The 24103-nt window shown below is 38.9% G+C and overlaps 2 protein-coding genes across 3 annotated transcripts in view; one reads left to right on the top strand and one right to left on the bottom strand.

The window, feature by feature from the left end:
- Positions 1-1283: 1283 nt before the first annotated feature.
- LOC140226274 (C-type lectin domain family 19 member A-like) lies at positions 1284-11246 on the bottom strand. Its single transcript, XM_072306771.1, has 3 exons — positions 11178-11246; positions 10360-10641; positions 1284-1615 (listed from the first exon to the last, which is right to left on the bottom strand). Exons 2-3 carry the CDS (start codon positions 10639-10641, stop codon positions 1343-1345), a joined length of 555 nt encoding a protein of 184 aa, XP_072162872.1. The 5' UTR covers positions 11178-11246; the 3' UTR covers positions 1284-1342.
- Positions 11247-21149: 9903 nt separating this feature from the next.
- The window catches only part of LOC140226275 (C-type lectin domain family 19 member A-like), an 8045-nt gene continuing 5091 nt past the window's right edge, over positions 21150-24103 (top strand). For both annotated transcript variants that reach the window (XM_072306773.1, XM_072306772.1), the window contains exons 1-3: positions 21150-21289; positions 21682-21951; positions 24032-24103. The exon at positions 24032-24103 is cut by the window's right edge. In XM_072306773.1, the coding sequence (XP_072162874.1) occupies positions 21682-21951; positions 24032-24103 (342 nt within the window). In that variant the 5' untranslated portion in view covers positions 21150-21289. The remainder of the gene's footprint in view (positions 21290-21681; positions 21952-24031) is intronic.

Genomic DNA, 24103 nt, shown 5'->3' on the forward strand with positions numbered 1-24103 from the left:
TACTTAACAGTCTTTGCTGAACCTCAACAGCTATCAAACGAGACAAAATATATATATATTTTATACACAGCTAAAATTTGTATCAAGGCTACATAACATTTTGAATAAGGACAGATGTAACCGATACAACCATGGAAATAATCCTTAGGAAGATTTTTCACTGATCGCAGAAAGCATAGCTCACACTTCAACGCCCGAGACCTGACACTTCACATGTTCTTCAAACTTGATCGGTGGTGACAGATAAAGTAGAAGAGGAAATTATGCAGGTATATACTGCACAATCTCCAGTGTACTACTATCGTACGCTTGCCACGTGGTAGTTAGGTGCCCCACCCAACCGCTTGTATTTATACAATCTACTCGTAAGTGAACAATTTGAAAAAGTAAGGTATCATAACACACTCCGTGTGACGATATAGTCATGACGATGAATGAAGGTAAATGAATAATAATTGATAAAAATCAAGTATCCATGCCCATCATTGCCGTCGGAAAAAACAAACAAACAAACAAACAAACAAACAGCCCACCAGACCATTATTACAAGATTGCTGCATTCGGTTATGGGGATCCTACGCGTCAAAATGGATGGTATCCTTTACTGTCTGGGTGTGTGTGTATGTGTGTGTGTGTGCTGGTGTTTGTTAGCTATACTCTCCAAGCAAATCGAATCGACTCTTCCCGTAAAAACGATAAATTCATTAAGGAAATTTGATACCTTACGGTTTAGTGAGTGTAGACGTATAAACTACATTGATGAGAACACACAAATGCCACCGAAGAATTTTCCTTATTAAGTCGTATGACCACGTTGGCTGCCTGCTATCCATTGCAGAATCGTTGTTATCATCTTGACACACAGGGCATCTCCCCCTCTCCTCCACTAATGCTGCTATACTCAATACCCCCCCAAAAAAAAGAAAAAAAAAAGAAGAAGATAATTTGATATAATGGTGGAGTTGATAAAATTACAGTTTATTAAGATCAACACATGGCCATACAAGAAAGTGATAATTTCTATGTCAAGGTGAATACTGACATTGTATATAACAACAACAGAACAACACGTTGCAGATAAATAGTGATGAGAATGTAAGGTATCACATATTCTTGTTCGTATAATGATTGAAAGCTGTACCTATTAAAACATTCTCATCAATTTCCTACAAAATGTATAATAAATGAGTACATCAGATAGGACAGTGAGAAAAACTTAAGCTCGTTTTTGTTCTTTTTTCCATCGAAATTGATATGATCCTAAACAACAAACAAGTGTCGGAAATAAGTGATTTTACTATTCATAACCACGCATCCGTCAAATTCTTCCTGTTCGTGCGTCCTAATGGTTTGCCTTCATTTTGCAAATGAACGAAACGTTATCGTCGCAGTATTCATCGTTCATTTGCCGCAGGTCATCGTCCATGTCGTATCGACGCCACACCATGACACAGTCTTCGTCGTGGAGGTCGTAGTAGTTGTCGTTTGGCTCCCCGCTCATCCAGTTGAGGTAGTCGAAGGCCGTCCCGTCTGTGTGCACCCACGGTCCATCACTGACCTGCTGGTGAGCGCCAGTCCAAAATCCATACACCGCCGATGGATTTCGTCTGTTTATCTGTCAAAATTGATTCATGGATTAATTAGATAAAAGCATGTGATTATAGTTAGGTGATCCGAGTATCCTCTCGGATCACCTTCTGTATCTGTACTGAATCTTTCTTCTTTCTTTGTTTCTTTATTTCTCCCCAAAAGTTGTGCAGAGGTTAGCTCAGAAAGTGCATTGCCTCTCAATGTCAAACTTATACCATATATGTATCATGTCGCAAAGACGACAGCGCAAGTAAAATCATAGTGACCAGTCGACCGTGACGTCACTATGACGTCATTATATGAAAACACATTTTCATGCATATCTCATTAATGGAATAGAATACTTCAATGAAATTTACGTCACATATATTTCAAGTCAAGCGAATCCTACTCATATTCTCAAAATTCATTTTTATCTCAAAACGCGCGCGTACGCGCGCGTTGAAATATTTGTATGCTCAAATCGAGCTCAATTTTTTTTTTGCACACGTTTCAGACCATTTGGAGCATTTTTTTAAAAATTGAAAAAATTGGACGGACGCGTACGCGCGCGCACATATTCGCACGCACAGCTCATATGAAACACGGATCGGATGTCTGAAATGTCAAGGAATATTTCTACCAAGTTTCAAGTCGATCCGATTCAATATGACGTCATACGGGCCCGTCAAATTCAAAATTCCGCGCGTGCGTCAATGGGGATACACAGTGCAACTATGCCAAAAAACCACCAATTTTAAATCGGATTTTACTCGTCAGGATGGACGGTGACCCCCCATTTTCTTGACATATTCTGAAAGCTGATGAGTTGTACATGTCATTTCATGGGCTGGCTATGCTGACAAAATGATTAAAAGATATCAAATATCTTAATAAAGTAAAAAAAGTAAATTTTCAAAATGACGTCATCAAATTTCAAGTTTGCTCGAGCGTATCTTACTTATCCTTTGCCAATTTTCGCCTTAATTTCAATATGTTGTAGCTTATGAAATGCTCTTTCATAAATGTAATTACACAATTTTGATTAGATGACGACATCACCTCGAAAAAATGGATTGAAGGTAACCTTGTCAAATTTGTCCAGTTTACGTGTAATCTCTATGGGAGTGCAATTTTTATGGAAATGAAAATTGACATGACTATCTTTATCGAGCACTAGCTCACTTATGCTTCGGAAAATTTCTCTAAGATTTTAATATGTTGTAGCTGAGACGTAGGGCTATCGTAAGTGTGCCCTTCGTTTTTTGATACGATGTCGGGATCACGTGAAAAAACTTGGTTGAAATTAAAGCTTATCTTCGATGTATTGAAATATTTCTTTCTTCCTGCAACTTTCTGTGCAATAACTCAAGAAAAACATACCCTATCACCACCATATTTTGTACATATTTAGTTCATGTCACGAACATTATTTCATAAAATAACAACTACTTGATCAGACGCCATCTTGGGTACGTAAATTAGGGTCAAAGGTCATAGATGTTTCATCCTGTATCTTAGTGAATACATGTCCTATCTTTCCCATATTTTGCACACGTAAAGACCATGTTACAAGGATCATTTCACAAAATAAACACTTTTTGCTCAGATGCCATCTTGTCTGTGCAAATTGGGGTCAAATGTCATATGTACTTCTTTCTGTATCTTTGTTATGACGTGTTATCTCTATGGGAGGGATTTTTTTTTAAATGTGAAAATTGACATGATTGTCTTTATCGAGCATTAGCTCACTTACCCTTCAGTGAATTTCTCCCAGATTTTAATATGTTGTAGCTGAGACTTTGTGCTATCGTTATGTGCAATTTGTTTTTTTATACAATGTCGGGATCACGTTAAAAAACTTGGTAGAATTTAAAGCTTATATTCTATGTATTGAGATATTTCTTTCTTTGCAATAACACAAGAATAACACGCTCTATCACCCCCATATTTTGCACATGTTTAGTTCATGTCACGTACATTATTTCACAAAATAACAACTACTTGATCGGACAACATCTTGGGTATGTAAATTAGGGTCAAAGGTCATAAATGTTTCATCTTGTATCTTGGTGAATACCTGTGCTATCTTTCCCATATTTTGCACACGTATAGACGATGTCGCGAGAATCATTTCACAAACTAGACTCGGAATTTGTCAACACTGACAAATTAGGTGATCCGATCTCTTGGGAAATCAATGATTTAAGTCCTGATCCCAATAGGCATGACTATACAGGTTTCATCTGTGTTGAGAGGACATTGGCCATGTGATGTTTGGAGTCTCATTTAGAAAAGGGAGTCAGACCTGCCATCTTTGGTACCGAATTCCGTATGCACTAACGAAGATACAGAATGAAGTATATTTGACTTTGACCCCATTTTGCACACCAAAGATGGCATCTGAGCAAAAAGTAGTTATTTTGTGAAATGATTCTTGTAAAATGGTCCTTGCGTGTGCAAAATATGGGAAAGATAGGACAAGTATTCACCAAGATACAGGATGAAACATTTATGACCTTTGACCCTAATTTACATACCCAAGATGGTGTCCGATCAAGTAGTTGTTATTTTATGAAATAATGTACGTGACATGAACTAAACATGTGCAAAATATGGGGGTAATAGAGGCTGTTTTTCTTGAGTTATTGCAAAGAAAGTTGCAGAAAGAAAGAAATATCTCAATACATCGAAGATAAGCTTTAATTTCAACCAAGTTTTTTAGCATGATCCAGACATCGTATAAAAAACAAAAGGCATATTTCTGATAGCGCAAAGTCTCAGCTACAACATATTAAAATCTGGGAGAAATTCACAGAAGGGTAAGTGAGCTAGTGCTCGATAAAGACAATCATGTCAACTTTCACATCTAGAAAAATTCCCTCCAATAGAGATAACACGTCATAACGAAGATACAGAAAAAAAGTACAAATGACCTTTGACCCCACTTTGCACAGACAAGATGGCATCTGAGCAAAAAGTGGTTATTTTGTGAAATGATCCTTGTAACATGGTCTTTACGTGTGCAAAATATGGGAAAGAAAGGACATGTATTTATTAAGATACAGGATGAAATATTTATGACCTTTGACCCTAATTTACAAACCCAAGATGGTGTCCGATCAAGTAGTTGTTATTTTATCAAATAATGTACGTAACATGAACTAAACATGTGCAAAATATGGGGGTGATAGGGGCTGTCTTTCTTGAGTTATTGCAAAGAAAGTTGCAGAAAGAAAGAAATATCTCAATACATCGAAGATAAGCTTTAATTTCAACCAAGTTTTTTAGCATGATCCAGACATCGTATAAAAAACAAAAGGCATATTTCTGATAGCGCAAAGTCTCAGCTACAACATATTAAAATCTGGGAGAAATTCACAGAAGGGTAAGTGAGCTAGTGCTCGATAAAGACAATCATGTCAACTTTCACATCTAGAAAAATTCCCTCCAATAGAGATAACACGTCATAACGAAGATACAGAAAAAAGTACATATGACCTTTGACCCCACTTTGCACAGACAAGATGGCATCTGAGCAAAAAGTGGTTATTTTGTGAAATGATCCTTGTAACATGGTCTTTACGTGTGCAAAATATGGGAAAGAAAGGACATGTATTTATTAAGATACAGGATGAAATATTTATGACCTTTGACCCTAATTTACAAACCCAAGATGGTGTCCGATCAAGTAGTTGTTATTTTATCAAATAATGTACGTAACATGAACTAAACATGTGCAAAATATGGGGGTGATAGGGGCTGTCTTTCTTGAGTTATTGCAAAGAAAGTTGCAGAAAGGAAGAAATATCTCAATACATCGAAGATAAGCTTTAATTTCAACCATATATTTTGACGTGATGCCGACGTCGTATGAAAAAACAAAGGGCACAATTACGATAGCCCAAAGTCTCAGCTACAACATACTAAAATTTGGGAGGAATTCACCTAAGCATAAGTGAGATAGTGCTCGATAAAGATAGTCATGTCAATTTTCATTTCCAGAAATTCCCTCCCATAGAGATAACACGTCATATTGAAGATGCAGAAAGAAGTACATATGACCTTTGACCCCATTTTGCACACCAAAGATGGCATCTGAGCAAAAAGTAGTTATTTTGTGAAATGATTCTTGTAAAATGGTCCTTGCGTGTGCAAAATATGGGAAAGATAGGACAAGTATTCACCAAGATACAGGATGAAACATTTATGACATTTGACCCTAATTTACATACCCAAGATGGTGTCCCATCAAGTAGTTGTTATTTTATGAAATAATGTACGTGACATGAACTAAACATGTGCAAAATATGGGGGTAATAGAGGCTGTTTTTCTTGAGTTATTGCAAAGAAAGTTGCAGAAAGAAAGAAATATCTCAATACATCGAAGATAAGCTTTAATTTCAACCAAGTTCTTTAGCATGATCCAGACATCGTATGAAAAACAAAAGGCATATTTCTGATAGCGCAAAGTCTCAGCTACAACATATTAAAATCTGGGAGAAATTCACAGAAGGGTAAGTGAGCTAGTGCTCGATAAAGACAATCATGTCAACTTTCACATCTAGAAAAATTCCCTCCAATAGAGATAACACGTCATAACGAAGATACACAAAAAGTACATATGACCTTTGACCCCACTTTGCACAGACAAGATGGCATCTGAGCAAAAAGTGGTTATTTTGTGAAATGATCCTTGTAACATCGTCTTTACGTGTGCAAAATATGGGAAAGAAAGGACATGTATTTATTAAGATACAGGATGAAATATTTATGACCTTTGACCCTAATTTACAAACCCAAGATGGTGTCCGATCAAGTAGTTGTTATTTTATCAAATAATGTACGTAACATGAACTAAACATGTGCAAAATATGGGGGCGATAGGGGCTGTATTTCTTGAGTTATTGCAAAGAAAGTTGCAGAAAGGAAGAAATATCTCAATACATCGAAGATAAGCTTTAATTTCAACCAAATTTTTTGACGTGATGCCGACGTCGTATGAAAAACAAAGGGCACATTAACGATAGCCCAAAGTCTCAGCTACAACATACTAAAATTTGGGAGGAATTCACCGAAGCATAAGTGAGATAGAGCTCGATAAAGATTGTCATGTCAATTTTCATTTCCAGAAAAACTGCACTCCCATAGAGATAACACGTAAACTGGTCAAATTTGACAAGATTACTTTGAATCCATTTTTACGATGTGATGCCGTCATCCAATCAAAATGCTGTTATTATATTAATGAAAAAGCATTTAGTAACCTACAACATACTGAAATTTGTGTGAAAATTGGCAAAAGATAAGTGAGATACGCTCGAGTGAACTTGAAATTTGATGACGTCATTTTGAAAATTTACTTTTTTTACTTTATTAAGAAATTTGATATCTTTTAATCATTTTTTCAGTATCGCCAACCCATGAAATGATATGTACAACTCATCAGCTTTCAAAATATGTAAAGAAAATGGGGGGTCACCGTCCATCCTGACGAGTAAAATCGGATTTAAAATTGGCGTTTTTTTGGCATTGTTGCACTCTATATCGCCATTGACGCGCGCGCAGAATTTCAACTTTGACGGGCCCGTATGACGTCATATTGAGTCGGATTGACTTGAAACTTGGTAGAAACATTCCTTGACATTTCAGGCATCCGATCCGTGTGAAAAAATGGGAAATTTCTATTGCATATGAGCTGTGCGTGCGCGCGCGTTGAAATATTTGTATGCTCAAATCGAGCTCAAATTTTTTTTTGCACACGTTTCAGACCATTTTGAGCATTTTTTGAAAAATTGCAAAAAATGGACGGACGCGTACGCGCGCGCGCATATACGCACGCACAGCTCATATGCAATAGAAATTTCCCGTTTCTTCACGTTGATCGGATGTCTGAAATGACAAGGAATATTTCTACCAAGTTTCAAGTCAATCCGACTCAATATGACGTCATACGGGCCCGTCAAAGTTGAAATTCCGCGCGCGCGTCAATGGCGATATACAGTGCAACTATGCCAAAAAACCGCCAATTTTAAATCGGATTTTACTCGTCAGGATGGAGGGTGACCCCCCATTTTCTTGACATATTCTGAAAGCTGATGAGTTGTACATGTCATTTCATGGGCTGGCTATGCTGACAAAATGATTAAAAGATATCAAATTTCTTAATAAAATAAAAAAAGTAAATTTTCAAAATGACGTCATCAAATAACAAGTTTACTCGAGCATATCTCACTTATCCTTTGCTAATTTTCACCCAAATTACAATATGTTGTAGCTTATAAAATGCTCTTTCATGAATGTATTTACACAATTTTTATTTGATATTGACATCACCTCTAAAAAATGGATTGAAGGTAACCTTGTCAAATTTGACGAGTTTACGTGTAATCTCTATGGGAGTGCAATTTTTATGGAAATGAAAATTGACATGACTATCTTTATCGAGCACTAGCTCACTTATGCTTCGGTGAATTTCTCTAAGATTTTAATATGTTGTAGCTGAGATATAGGGCTATCGTTAGTGTGCCTTTTGTTTTTTCATACGTTGTCGGGATCACGTGAAAAAACTTGGTTGAAATTAAAGCTTATCTTCGATGTATTGAAATATTTCTTTCTTTCTGCAACTTTCTGTGCAATAACTCAAGAAAAACATACCCTATCACCACCATATTATGAATATGTTTAGTTCATGTCACGAACATTATTTCACAAAATAACAACTACTTGATCAGACGCCATCTTAGGTATGTAAATTAGGGTCAAAGGTCATAAATGTTTCATCCTGTATCTGGATAAATATATGTCCTATCTTTCTCATATTTTGCACACGTAAAGACCATGTTACAAAGATCATTTCACAAAATAACCACTAATTGCTCAGATGTCATCTTGGGTGTGCAAAGTGGGGTCAAAGGTCATAATACTTCGCTATTACGTGTTATCTCTATGGGAGGGAGTTTTTCTAGATGTGAAAATTGACATGACTATCTTTATCAAGCACTATCTCACTTATGCTTCAGTGAATTTCTCCCAGATTTTAATATGTTGTAGCTGAAACTTTGTGCTATCATATGAGTGCCCTTGGTTTTTTCACACGATGTCGGTATCACGTCAATATACTTGGTTGAAATTAAAGCTCATCAACGATGTATTGAAATATTTCTATCTTTGCGCAACTTTCTTTGCAAAAACTCAAGAAAAACATGCTCTATCACCACCATATTTTGCACATGTTTAGTTCATGTAACCTACATTATTTCATAAAATAACGACTTCTTGATCAGACGCCATCTTGGGTATGTAAATAAGGGTCAAATGTCATAACTGTTTCATCTTGTACCTTGGTGAATACCTGTCCTATCTTTCCCATATTTTGCACACTTATAGACGATGTCGCAAGAATCATTTCACAAATTAACCACTTTTTCCTCAGGTGCCATCTTGGGAGTGTAAAGGTGGGTCAAAGGTCATATGTATTTGTTGCTGTATCTCCGTTATCTAGTGTATAAAGAATTTAGTACCAAGGATGGCAGATATGACTCCATTTTCTAAATGAGAATCCAAACATCACACGGCCAATGTCTCTAAACACAGATGAAACCTGTATGGTCATGCGTATTGCGATCAGGACTCGAATCATTGATAAAAAAATCGGATCACCTTAATTTGTCAGTGATGACAAATTACAATCTCTAGTTATATCTTTATTTGTATAGCTTAGACAAGCCTCGCCCAAATCTGTATCACCTATATGCTGTTCAAGCCACAGTTACATCGTTACACCACACTTGCACGTACGCCAAACGACGTAGCTATGAAAAATCAGACTAACTTTGCGAACATTCTACACCGTAAGTGGTACACTTAACCTTCCAAGGAAACTCCGATAAGAGACTGATTGAGAAATACACCACCGCGCATAAAACGTTACTTATATCATACAAACAAAGACAATTATAATGAAGTATGATGCAAAGTAAGAAAAATTACCAGAAAGAGGAATGAAGAATGAGGAATAAAAAAGAGTGTAATAATGAAAACAAAATCCGAATTTCAGGAAATGACAGGCCAATAATTTCATAAGACTGGATTGAAGCTACGTGAATATTGTAAAAGCCATTTTGGACCGCTTGAAAAAGCACAAAGTCACAGAGCGGCTTTACAAAGTGGACAAAAATTGAGGTGGAATTCAACATTGTATAAACTTTCACTGAACGAGATACGAGGTCACACTCAAAGACAAGAATCAATTTGTCAATGAGGCAATGATGTTATCTTCTCACAGCTCTGGAATCTTTTTCTTTTGTGAATAATTGTAAGGGAGAGAGAGAGATAGAGAGAGAGAGGAGTTAGTGACCTTCAAGCATAAGATTTCCTTTTCAGGCATCAGATGTAAAAATAAAATGTGATGTATACTCTTCTATATTCTGCTGAAATAACGTAAGAACTTTGATTGAGTTAAATCAAAGCAAATTGGAAATGTTGTAAGGCAATGACATCAATGCCTCAATATCTGGATATTGTAATCTTTGTCATCGACATCAGCGTTTCACGATGGACAAAGAATTGCAGATTTTCAGAGCTCTCATGGTATTATGCAATTTCCATAAACCCACCGTTGTATTGTTTATTCTTATTTATTTCTTCAAAGTCAACTTCGGCATGGAGTGAAGTTTCTTTTGTCGAGAAAAGTTTTTCAGGAAGATTTGAAAGAAGAGACTTAAAAGAAGATAGATTGCATTAAAATCAATCTGCTTCACTCGACTCGACACGGGGTCAGACTCTCACCCTCCAGTCCGGTGTGTCTCCGGCGCTGGAGCGGAACAATTCGTAGGCGAAGTTGTTCTCTTCTTCGCTATGGATGGAAATCAGCCGAGCCATACAGCCTCTATCCGTGAAGTATTTGTTGCACTCGGCCTCTGCTGAGGACCAAGAGACTCTGTCACCGAAGTAACGATAGCAGTAGCCTTGAAACAGATGCCAGAACTGCGGGCATCTCTGCTGACAGTGGGCAAGACTTGTAGTTGCCATGGAGACCACGGCTAGGGTGACGATGATGACGATACGCATCTGAAAATGATTCGAGCATCAGTCAATCGAAACAAACAACGTAAAATGAATATATCTATAATTGTCATGATGATGCATGGGGCATAATTTAAAAAGCCCTAATAATAACTATTTTATTAAGTGAAATATTTAGTGAATAAGGAGAATGAAGGTAAGTACATGACCTTCAGTCGCCATCTACAGACTCTTCTTCTTTTGCTGTGGCCGGAATTACAATTGCTGTTTCATCTAAATTTCGTCAAATGTATACGACATAATTAGCAGCAAGAACCGTCAATGTATATAAAGCCTGTCATATTTATCTCATATTTTCCTTCCACAAATATATTGACATAAGATTAGTATGCTTTTTAGATTCTTCCGGATCGATGAATGTGTTGCTACAGAGAGAGAGAGAGAGAGAGAGAGAGAGAGTGTATACAATCAGACGGACATTTTCTCCACAATGGCCTTTATGTACAAAAAAGCCCCAAAGAACCAAACATTGATGATTCAGAATGCCTACAGTCTTTTGAAATGATAAAAGCATTTCTTACCTCTATTCAAAGTTATGATGTCGTAGCTTGCAACGAATAAGAAGGCTCTACGACTAGAGTGACTGTCGCCGCGATGAAACGACCTTGAATGATGAAGAGCTCCAGAAACTCTAGTTTTATGCGTTCTGCTCTTGACTTTTACAAAGTCGGAACTCTGAATGTGCTATTAGCATCTGAACGAGGTGCTCATTACTTATGAAGTTGTATCCAAACCATGAGATGAAATGAATACACCTGTATACGACGAGATGGCTATAGATGAGTGGGCGTAACATTGTAATAGAATACTGTTTAAGTACTTGATGTAGAATTTATATTTTGGCTCATTTTAGACAACAAGCAATCTGCTGGTATACATTTTAAATCTGATTATATCAAAGAAAAAGACGTAAATGATGACGCAAGTATTATTTTGACAAGTGCAACCTGTATTAGTTTCTTAACCTAAAGCCTGTGAAGTGAAAGGTGGTAGTGGTGTAGGGGGGGGGGGTAACGATTTGTCAGTAGAGACTTCTGAACGATGAACTTAATTTAGCAATAATTGACGTAGCAATGAAAAAAAAATGTGAGAAAATAAGAATGTGGACATGCATTATTTTGCTGTGTTCAGGTGGACAGCAAAAATTCCATGAAAAGGCCTGGCAATTATATCATTTCATTTCATTCAATAAGTTTTCACACAAATTACATTTCTAACATAGTCCCTACCTCTAGGGATCAGTGAACAGTAACATATGTTTGAAAATTCAGTATATACAGATTATGAATAATATTTCATTGATCAAAATGGATTAAAACCAGTCTAGAGTACGTTACATTCATATTGAACAATACCACCCGCGATTGAGATATTGTGCAGGGGAACCTCCAGAAAAGCAGGCAGATGCAGGGGTATAAGTCTTGAAAAGAAGAAGAAGAAGAAGAAGAAGAAGAAGAAGAAGAAGAAGTAATAATGACAAGTGATTCAGGAGAGTAGATTCAATAAAGACGCTATCCAGGTGGAAGGGATAATTGAAATCAGCATCTTTCACCTTCCACTTTATCTATCTTTCTTTGCACCTTTCTGGTCTAAAATGTGCAAAGTTGCACCCGCAAAGGTGCTCTAAGTGTGACATGGGTAAAAGTGCAAAGTTGAATCTATTTTTCTATATAAGGTCATTGAAAAAAAACACACAATAGACGTAACTAATAAATCATTTGAAAGGTGCCTATAACTGAACAAAGAGATAAAAAACAAAGAAATGACAATTTTCAATAACAGGATATATTATCATAAAGTTAGATTGCGTTTTCATACGAAATTCAAAGAGTGGGTCTTCATTTGCAAATTGGACCCTGGTTGGACAGCATAATTGCCAGGTTATTGGACCATGGCCAACATGATCGTAAACGTCATCTGCCATCTCTGGTTGTAAATCAGACATCTTCTTCATCGCTAAATAATTCGAAAACATGTCTTTGTTCATTTTACAGTTGCTTGTTTTTGTATACATACAGTTACTTGCGTTATTGCAGGGTCTACCTCTTGTTATCAACGGCGTAAATCCGTACTGAGGAGTGGGGGGGATGATTGGCGATAGTCACCATCACCACGATTACAAGCCCATAACCGGACCGGCGCAGCCCTGGGGGGGGGGGGGGGGGGAAGCTTGCCCCCCCCCCCCCCCCACACACACACACACTTTACAGGGATCAAATGTCCCACTCCTTTCCATGCAAAGTGGGAGGGAAGTGGCAGCAACAATATGACGACTTTTTGGTCTTGTTTTTGTTTGTTTGTTTGTTTTTTCTTGTCAGCCGACTTTCGGCGGAGAATCAGACCTTAAAAGTACGAAGAATTTTTTGTTGTTGTTTCTCTTGTCTTTTGATGTTCTTTCTTCTAGACTGACAGGCGATTTTGACCCCCCCCCCCTTTCATAAACGTAGCGCAGCCCTGAATAATGCCCAACTAAATTCAATAAAATTATAATAAGGATATCCATTTCTTGAATAACGCAGTAGATATTTTCCTGTAGCTATTAATTGTATTCTTCAATTTTCTTGATTTAAGTCATCACAGGGGCATCGTTCCGTTTTAATGATGGGGGATAGGGGAGGGACTTTGAGTTTGAATATCTGTGCGAGGGAGTGGAGCGGCCTGGGGGAGGGTGTGGGGAGGGGGTTTCCCCCTCCCATGCAGACGAGGAAAATTTGGCATTTTCAGACCTCAAATTCAGCGATCTGGTGCACACTTTTGGTAAAATTTGGGATCTTTTTCCTATAAAGAAAAACAAGTAAGAAAAAGAAATATTCATAGATAATTGAATGACTACATCGTGGTATTTCAGCTCTTGCTCCGCCTGTGCGACATCACTGTGAAGTAGTGGGGCCTATCACCGGCGTAGCCAGGATTTGATCTTAGGGAGAGCGGTTAGATGCGAGGGAGAGATGCGAGCGAGGGGGGAGGGTGTGTGAGAACTTTTTGCATATTGATGTTGTAAATGGTGCAATTTGATTCATTTTTTTTTTTGCGTGTTCTATCGACTTGAAACAGTCCAACATGTTTAAGGCAGCAGTACATTTTATGTAGATTATTATTGAACAATTTTGCCTAAATGGTATCATTTAGAGAAACTTCTTGTCTTAATTCTTCCACTGAAGATCATGAACGCGATCATGAATTTTGACATTGTACAGTCCAAAAGCGGCCGTTTGTAGCTATATATTTTTTTCGCTTTGGAAATTAAGGGGGGGGGGGGGCACACCAGGCGCATTTGCTGGCAATTTAATATCATCAGGAGAATGACATAACGATTAAATGCGAGCGAGCGAAGCGAGCGAGCTTGAAAATTTTGACATTTTACAGTCCCCAAACTGCTTTTTGTAGCTACATTTTTTCGCTTGCAATTACTCGGCAGCAACATCAGGAGAATAGCATAGCGATTAACGCGAGCGAGCGAAGCAAGCGAGCTTGAAAATTTTGACATTGTACAGTCCCAAAACGGCAGTTTGTAGCTATATTTTTTCGCTTAAGAAATTAAGGGGGGTGGGGCGCACCGGGCGCAACTGCTGGCAATTACTGGCAGCAACATCAGGAGAATGACATAAACATTATATGCGAGCGAGCTTGAAAATTTTGACATTTCACAGTCCAAAAACTGCCGTTTGTAGCTATACCTTTTTCGCTTTGAAAAATAAGGGGGGGGGGGCGCACCGGGCGCAACTGCTGGTAATTGCTCTGCAGCAACATCAGGAGAATGGCATGACGATTAAATGCGAGCAAGCGAAGCGAGCGAGCTTGAAAATTTTGACATTTTACAGTCCCAAAACTGCTTTTTGTAGCTACATTTTTTCGCTTTGAAAATTAAGGGGGGGGGGGGCACCGGGAGCAACTGTTGTCAATTACTCGGCAGCAACATCAGGAGAATAGCATAGCAATTAAATGCGAGCGAGCGAAGCAAGCGAGCTTGAAATTTTGACATTGTACAGTCCCAAAAAGGCAGTTTGTAGCTATATTTTTTCGCTTAGGAAATTAAGGGGGGTGGGGGTGCACCGGGCGCAACTGCTGACAATTACTGGCAGCAACATCAGAAGAGTGACATAAGGATTAAATGCGAGCGAGCTTGAAAATTTTGACATTTCACAGTCCCCAAACTGCCGTTTGTAGCTATATCTTTTTCGCTTTGAAAAATAAGGGGGGGGGGGGGACGCACCGGGCGCAACTGCTGGTAATTACTCGGCAGCAACATCGGGAGAATGGCATGACGATTAAATGCGAGCGAGCGAGCTTGAAAATTTTGACATTGTACAGTCCCAAAACGGCAGTTTGTAGCTATATTTTTTCGCTTAGGAAATTAAGGGGGGTGGGGGTGCACCGGGCGCAACTGATGACAATTACTGGCAGCAACATCAGAAGAGTGACATAAGGATTAAATGCGAGCGAGCTTGAAAATTTTGACATTTCACAGTCCCAAAACTGCCGTTTGTAGCTATATCTTTTTCGCTTTGAAAAATAACGGGGGGGGGGGGGCGCACCGGGCGCAACTGCTGGTAATTACTCGGCAGCAATATCGGGAGAAAGGCATGCCGATTAAATGCGAGCGAGCGAAGCGAGCGAGCTTGAAAATTTTGACATTTTACAGTCCAAAAACTGCCGTTTGTAGCTGTACTTTTTTCGCTTAGGAAATGAAGGGGTTGGGGGCGCACCGGGCGCAACTGCTGGCAATTACTGGCAGCAACATCAGAATAGCATAGCATGGCATGACGATTAAATGCGAGCGAGCGAAGCGAGCGAGCTTGAAAATTTTGACATTTTACAGTCCCAAAACTGCTTTTTGTAGCTACATTCTTTCGCTTTGAAAATTAAGGGGGGGGGGGGCACCGGGAGCAACTGCTGGCAATTACTCGGCAGCAACATCAGGAGAATAGCATAGCGATTGAATGCGAGCAAGCGAAGCAAGCGAGCTTGAAAATTTTGACACTGTACAGTCCAAAAACGGCAGTTTGTAGCTTTATTTTTTCGCTTAGGAAATTAAGGGGGGTGGGGTGCACCGGGCGCAACTGCTGACAATTACTGGCAGCAACATCAGAAGAATGACATAAGGATTACATGCGAGCGAGCTTGAAAATTTTGACATTTCACAGTCCCAAATCTGCCGTTTCGCTTTGAAAAATAAGGGGGGGGGGGGACGCACCGGGCGCAACTGCTGGTAATTACTCGGCAGCAACATCGGGAGAATGGCATGACGATTAAATGCGAGCGAGCGAAGCGAGCGAGCTTGAAAATTTTGACATTGTACAGTCCCAAAACGGCAGTTTGTAGCTATATTTTTTCGCTTAGGAAATGAAGGGAGTGGGGCGCACCGAACGCAACTGCTGGCAATTACTGGCAGCAACATCAGGGGAATGACATATCGATTAAATGCGAGCAGGGAAGTGTTTCTCTTCCCACCTCCCTGATTCGAGCGAGCTTGAAAATTTTGACATCTTACAGTCCCCAAACTGCCGTTTGTAGCTATATTTTTTTCGCTTTGAAAAATAAGGGGGGCACACCGGGCGCAACTGCTGGCAATTACCCGGCAGCAACATCAGGAGAATGGCATGACGATTCAATGCGAGCGAGCGAAGCGAGCGAGCGTGAAATTTTGACATTTTACAGTCCAAAACCTGCCGTTTGTAGCTGTACTTTTTTCGCTTTGGGAATTAAGGGATGGGGGCGCACCGGGCGCAACTGCTGGTAATTACTGGCAGCAACAAATATCTCGTAAACACATTTATGATGTAATCTGGGGAAATTTCAATCCCAGAAGTGTATAACACTTTTCGTACTATTCTGGCAAACTGTTGATGATATGTCTTGCCTTTTCTGTGGGATTGTTTAATTAGGGATTAAAGAATCCATTTTTCTGTTCGTGAGATGAATGTTGTATATCAGTAAAATTGGCTGCGAATAAACTTGTCTTATTAATCTATTGATTTATGTTTGTTAACAGGTGAACTTTCTAGTGCTTTTTGCACATCTCCCATGAAAACAACAAGAAATCTGGTTAATAGGTCTGAACCATTAATCTAAAGCAATGTTCATTAGACTAAAGGAGGTACTTGCATATGGCAAAATATGGGAATCGACACGCGTTCCTTTTGTTTTTTCTGGAGGCAAACGAATTATACTAACTGAGCAAAATCACTGCCAATATGGAGAGGGTAAATGTGTTGCAATTCCTACGACTGAAACTCGTACAAGGCTGTTCACGAACTCGTTTGTTATCTAAAATTTTAGATCTTTGCATTACAGTATATAGCCTATAAGCTAGCTAGGTGGGGATGCAGCTGGTCTGATGCGATGAGACTACGAACAGTGGATGCGCGCGAATACGCCGCCTATGATCCAGTTGTTTGTCGTTGTTTTCTTTTTTTTTTTTAAATCAGTGGCAGTCTTCTTACACGGAAAAAAAAAAAAACTGCGATCGTGGCGCCTAGCGGACGCGGTAGATGCGTCCACTGTTTGTAGTCTCGCCCCATCAGGTGTATCGCTTGGCAAAGACAATTATCTCGCTGCATCATACGTTTCAGCAAATTACAAAGACAATAACTGCATTCTCCGCCTAGATTATAGGCTATGCAATAATCCATCATGCTGAAATCAACATCACCACATTTCTTTTTGTTTGTTTGTTTTTTTGTTCCTACATCTTTTTCTTGGGAGAATTTCAGGGGGGGATATTTGTACAGGCCATCCCCCCCTCCTTCAAAAGTGGGGGGGATATATCCCCCCCATCCCCCCCGGGATTTACGCCCATGCTTGTTATGAATATGCATTGGTAAAAAGTGGGTGTGGCCTGTTCGGCCCACGTTGGAAGTCAAGATGGCTCGAGGCTGGGACCATGCCGTCTGAGGAAGCGAGGGAAGAATAAAGTTTGATTAGTGGTGGTGATTTGTTTCGGTGTCAGAATGTGTGACATGTTGTTGCCCCACCAGGATTTCCCTCATTCCGTTATACTCTCTGTTGACCTTCGTTCGTTTTATTGTTTTTCACCCCTTCATGTAAAGTGAAGAATGGACATGTTTCGTCGGCGGTTCTGTAAGACAGATATGCTTATTCAGTGACAAAACACAAACATTTTTACCCTTGAAGATAATTACTATGTAGGAACGAGCCTGTTAGCTTATACACTTTGCAAGCATGGGATGTTATGTTGGCAAGAGTCGAGTAGGCTTGCTGGTCTCACCAATCTTGGGTAAAATGAAAGAAAGAAAAAGTTGAAAAGCTAAAGTTGAAAACCCAGTGGTTGGAAAAAATGCCATTGATAAGTGTAAGCAAAGGACAATATAAAGAGGAAGATACCTCAAAAATGTCTGTTCTACAAACGAGCAAACTACACTAACTTGTCTTTATCCTTCTGGCTTGTAATATGCAATATGCGGTTTTACTTTGTTTTCACGTTGAGTCAATCAGTTCAGATGTGGATTCAACCAAACAAGTTGTCTCTCAATGTAAATAGAACCAGTTTATATGTCATTTAGTAACTGTGTCACTCATTTGCCAGGCGACATAAAAATAAATAATGACGGTTTAAGTCAAGTCAAATCGTCGAAATTTGTAGGCCTTTACATTGGAAATGATTTGTCGTGGAATATGCATTCAAGAAATAATGGAAATTAAAACACTCCAGATATTTTTCCCTAAGTATATTTTGAAAAAATTGTATTCCACGCTATTATACCGTATTATCTGAATTGCCTAGGGAATATGAAAATCAGACATCAGAAAATGTTCAAAATACAAGAACGGACTATCTGTTCAGTCAATCTATGCTTATATATACAAAGTATATATATATATGTATATATACATGTATATATATATATATATATATATATACAGCTGTATATAACACATCACTATTAAGTGAAAATATGAAAATAAACGTTGAACTGTCCACTGCGTCTCCAGTGTAAGACCGATGGAGTTTCAGTGAATCAATGATATTCTAAAACCATTTCAAGGCCATGGATGTCAGATTCTCGCTATGAAACTGCCAGAACATTTCACAACATAAACTGTCATAAGTATATCACAAGGTAGAACAGAAACTGTCGACATGAGCGTCGAGGATCGATTAAGGTGCATCTTGTGTCTCCCACAGGTCTCCCATAGAGTCGTTCAAAGGGACTCTCTACCAAAAACCAAGTGCTCTAGGTACGTCACTGGACTCTTCAGTTCAAGGCCATTGTAATATCTCATTCATAGCTCAACCCATGTGCACATTAATGTTGAGGAAGATATTAAAGGAGAGTGCTAAAACAACGTTTGTGAAGTTGCTCAAGGACTGTCCCCGTAACTGTTTATTCTGCTTCCCAAGTCAAATCAAAACAAATTACATGGGTGCGAAAAATGTAAGGAGCAATACAGAAATGCAATTAGTCGTATATACTACATGCATAACAAAATCATTGTAAAATATAGTCGCATATAGATAAATAAAAGGCATTGTACATTTGATTCAACAAGGAAGCAGAAGACCGTCAGTAAGCATGGCTTGACGGGCTGATGGTCTCATTGGAAATATAGCTCAGGTTTACCTCTCACGATTTTTTTTTCTTTTTGGCTATAGTATGTTTTAGTGGGGAAAAGGAAAAAGAAAAACAGAATGGAGGTGTAAGTGTTGTGCGTGTGCAGTAGGTGCATTAAATGCTTGTGTTGGGGCAATACAATAATTCTGATTTTTCTGCAATACATTAATACAATGATACTACCAAAATGAATCATTATGTTTTATTTTACTAAATATATTGGGTTAATATAGCTTGAAAGGAAAACAGTGCTGTTCGTGTTTTCAGACAGTCGGGTAAGGCATTCCATGTATCTGGTCCGTGATGTCTCACTAACCTGTGAACTATAAGGGATTTGGGGTTCTGTGAGCGGAAATCTGTAAAGTGTCTCGTAGGGTATGATTGAATGTTTGTATTATAATCGATAAAGTTTTGGAAGGTCTGTTGCGACAGACAAACTAAACCTAGGTCAACGTGCAACAAACGACTACTGAGTAGTGCGTATAGCGGGCAAAATATGTGTGTGTGCGTGGGGAGGGGGTCTGTCTGTCAGTGTGCAGGCGGAAATTAGTGTATAATTGTAATAGAATGACTTATCATTATAAAGAAACGATTATTATTGCCTGATTTGATAGTCCTGAGTCTTAACATCATAATTGTGTTAAGAGGACGTGTACAGGATATATATATAATGTGCTTTGGAGGAATTAATTGTGGGGAATAAAATTTCGAAGAACAAATTTCTGTTTCATATGTTTCTTAAACCAAAGATGACTCGTCAAACTTGAAGCTCGAAGATCTAAGCCTTTTCTGTTTATAATTTCTCGAAACCTGAAACTTGAAACCTGAGGCCTGTATCTCGAAAGCAAAGGACCAATTACCCCCAAAACCCAACAACTAGAATAAAGACAATAAAGTAACAAAGATTTAAGATACAGCAGCAGCCTTCTTATCATATCTGAACTTTAAAATATTCTAGGCTTAAAAAAAACCCACGTATTCAGAAATTATGATGTCAATTACAGTTATGATTGAAATAACTCTAGAAATATAAGAATGAAATAAGGAAAATAATTCTCATAAACAATAAGAAAAATAAACAGAAGACTCATTTTGATACATCAAAACCAGTAACTCAAGAAAGCATGTACAGGCAGATGTTTCCTGATGTTGATTTGCACTAGAGTTACGGAAATCTTTACATTCTGTCAATATATGAACAAGTTCTACCAAAAAAGATTACAAATTCTTCATTATTAATGGCTGTTGGTCTTGTATACACATCGCACTTTTTTTTTTTTACATGGTATTAGTACTCTACTCCCAAAGGCCCCTGTATTTTCGTTCAGGGAACCAGTTGCGCAAAATTTGTCGAGGGGAGAAGTCAAGAGGTGGCTCACATATTCTCATCATTATAATGTATCGATGTAATTCATTACAATACCACTTACTTTACATGTTCACCTGTTAAGAATTTATGCATGCTTTCTCTGTTTGTTCTGAACGCCAAATCATGCATTCTTCTGGCAACTGCTCTGTCATCATCTTTATTCGTTGTGATTTGATTGTTATGAATTTTGAAAACATTGCTATTCATAAACCCAGTCACTATGTATATTCTAAAACTCGATACCCAGACGTTTGTACGAGCATCTTTGAACTGGTTATACTTACCAACTAATAGATGTTCAAACAAGTCTAATCATCTGGAGGTCTCCAGATTCAGAAACACTTAAAAAAAAACAAACACAGTAAACTTTTTGAGTGAAGCTTTTCGACCCACATCAAACATGACGTGACACGTTTGGTGCCGAATGGAAGCTGGCTTGCCCTTTGCGTCAGGGTTTATACTTCCTTTTTATTTTCAGTGAATTCTGCTCGGCCCTCTTTGGGCACGCGAATGTGGAGTCTGGTCGTAATCCGTCCATAAATAGGAGGCAGGTAGAAACCATCGGTCAGTCTTTGGAAGCTTCTGCAATTTGACAGAACACCGTGTGTACTCTCTGCAATAGCTCCTCACAGCCTACCCTCAGCGGTTTCCAGCCACTTCAGCTAGCTCCGTGTAGACAACGGTGAAGAAAGTGAGAAAATACGTTTAGATGTTCTCTTACTAAGTATTGACTTGTATTAGGAAGTAAAGGGACGTGTTTCCTTTTTTCATCCTCCTATATTTTCTCATTATTTAAAGGAGAAGGATGAGAAGGCAATTAGTGGGGTATATTTAAGATATAACTGCATGAACTGAAGGGCAGAAGCGGGGATTCGACACCGAGAAAAGAAATGTTAAAACATTGATATTGAATAATGGAACGGTTTACAGTCTTCGTTACTTATGACTACGCTTTGTGAAGGCATCGAGGTCGAGCTTTCATTATTATTATCATAAGAACATATTATTATTATTTTTATTTATAAATAATATCGTAGTAATGTCTCACATGACATCTTATCATCATTTTGCATCATACTCCAGATGAATCGTTTGCTCACCATTCTCCTGGCAACGGTTGCCACGGCAGCCCTGACCAGCGCAGAGTCCTGCCCGCTCTTCTGGCACCTGTTCGACGGTAACTGCTACCGCTACTTCGGGAAGAGAGTGAATTGGGCGGAAGCCGAGGCCAGCTGTAAAGAATACTTATCGACCCAAGGAATGGCCCACCTGATCTCACTCAACACTGAGGACGAGAACCGATTTGCCTACGAGCTCTACCATTCAAGTGTGGGTGATACCCCCGACTGGCAGGTGAGTTCTCTTTCTGCTTCTGCGAGGCAAAACGACGGGGTGTAGTGAATAAGGGACTGGGATCTAGTATAGGAGGTCCTGGGTTGTAAACCTCCATTCATTCTTGGACATTGTGGTCTATTTACCAGAGTCTCTTTCGATATGAGTGTGTAAACGGTTAGACCTATGTTGAAATATACATGTAGAATCGTGACTTCATTTCTGTGTCCTCTATAAGGTTAGTTTTAACATTGAAGAGGCCATTGATCTGGGTTAACACTATATCTTCCCATGAAAAGTCGTATATGAATTCAGAAATAATTTACAGCTAAGATTATGTATACGTAGCGCGCTTTTTCTATTTCAGTTCCAATACATTTCCATATTTCTCACGAAAATGGCACAGAAAAATGCAATTATAGTAATACCACAATTACAACGCATAAATTAGGAGAAACTTCACCTGAACGTAAAACAGTATGTCTCTTTAACACAAAGGTCTGTTCACAATAACTATATTGGTCTATGCTCATAGTACGAGAAATGTGAGCCATTCGGTATTTTTATGAGATTGCTTTTTAGGACGACTGACTGCTACTGATGTAGGTTCCATGACATTGGCGTCTGCGACAATAATTGCTCCATGAAATAACTGCACAGTACATGTATAAGCCGGATATAAATTCTACTCACGAGTCTACCCTAGCAATAGCCTAACCCCAATCCTAATTCATATTAAACTATATAACCTAAAACACTATCACAACCCTTATTCTAACCCTAAGTCCTCGGAGAAACTAAGACCGGAACAATAAGCCAGTCCAGAGTTATACTCTTGCGAATGAGCAGAAAAAAAGTCATTCGTACCGACAGGCATGTTGGTGTTTAAATTCACTGGGATAAGCATCTATGATATAATGCTTATTCTTGTAATCCTTAGAAACGCTGCTCGCCAGCACATCCACCTGACAGCAAAAGTGGTATTGGGCAATATCAATAACATTCAATGCAAGATAATAAATGGATGCTTTCCCTAGTGTTAATTGACCAATCATTCTGTACATCTGATCGACACAAGTTCATTCTTTGCAAAGGATTGATGAATTCCATAAATAAGTGTTACGTAAAGCTTATGCCTTACGTCGCTCTGAAAACGAGTGAAGTGTCCCTAAGCGACTGAAAAAAAGAAAGGTCATTTGTACCAATGTGCCAATGAACTAACTCCGGGAGCAAATGTTATGTCATCGCCGCTGTAACACGTCATCAGTTCTATCAGAACAGAGCGATATCGTCACGGCACCATTATTTACTTGTCCATCCCGAGTAATGCGGCAATTTTGCGTGGAACTGTTACATAAAGTGCCATGTGTGGCAGGTCAAAATTATTTGAGCACGGTATCGGGACTTTTATATGAAAAGTTACATGTATAGGCCTGAAAGTACGTAGCAAGGCATCTGGCTGTCTCATCAATAGTCTGGCTTTCAAACCATCTGCCTTTTGCTTCCCAGAATATTAATGTCCTCTAAAGAAGAGGCAAGGTTAGCTGGACCAGGGAGGTGACTCACCTCCCTGGCTGGACGGAAAAGACCGCGTCTTTGTCGGCGTGAAGTGCGCATTTTGTGGAAGGGACTGCAGTTGGAAATAAGGTGTGGAAACCAGACTACCTCAGTAGCAACCAACCTTATGCCCGCACACCTAGCTTCCATACCGTGGGTAGATATAAGGTGTGGAAACCAGACTACCTCAGTAGCAACCAACCTTATGCACGCACACTATAGCTTCCATACCGTGGGTAGATACACGTATAAGGTGTGGAAACCAGACTACCTCAGTAGCAACCAACCTTATGTTCGTACACCTAGCTTCCATACCGTGGGTAGATAGAAAACATTAGTATCTACATCGAATGATTGAATTTTAATCAGTTCTATATGGATCCATTTATAAACTTCTTGCTCACTATTGCAGTGCAAAATGATGTCCGATTTGATCTACTTGATATAAGCTAGACATTGAGAATGGAATCAAGAAAATAAAATGAAATGCAATGAGCGTGGAATACTCGCTTATTTCTCACTCTTCCATCTATTCACCAATCAGTACGACAATGCCAACCGACGACCGTTCAACGGATTCTGGACCGGTCTGCACCAGAACGAAGCCGACGGTCCG

This window comes from Diadema setosum, chromosome 3, assembly GCF_964275005.1.
Source record: "Diadema setosum chromosome 3, eeDiaSeto1, whole genome shotgun sequence".
Lineage (NCBI taxonomy): Eukaryota > Metazoa > Echinodermata > Echinoidea > Diadematoida > Diadematidae > Diadema > Diadema setosum.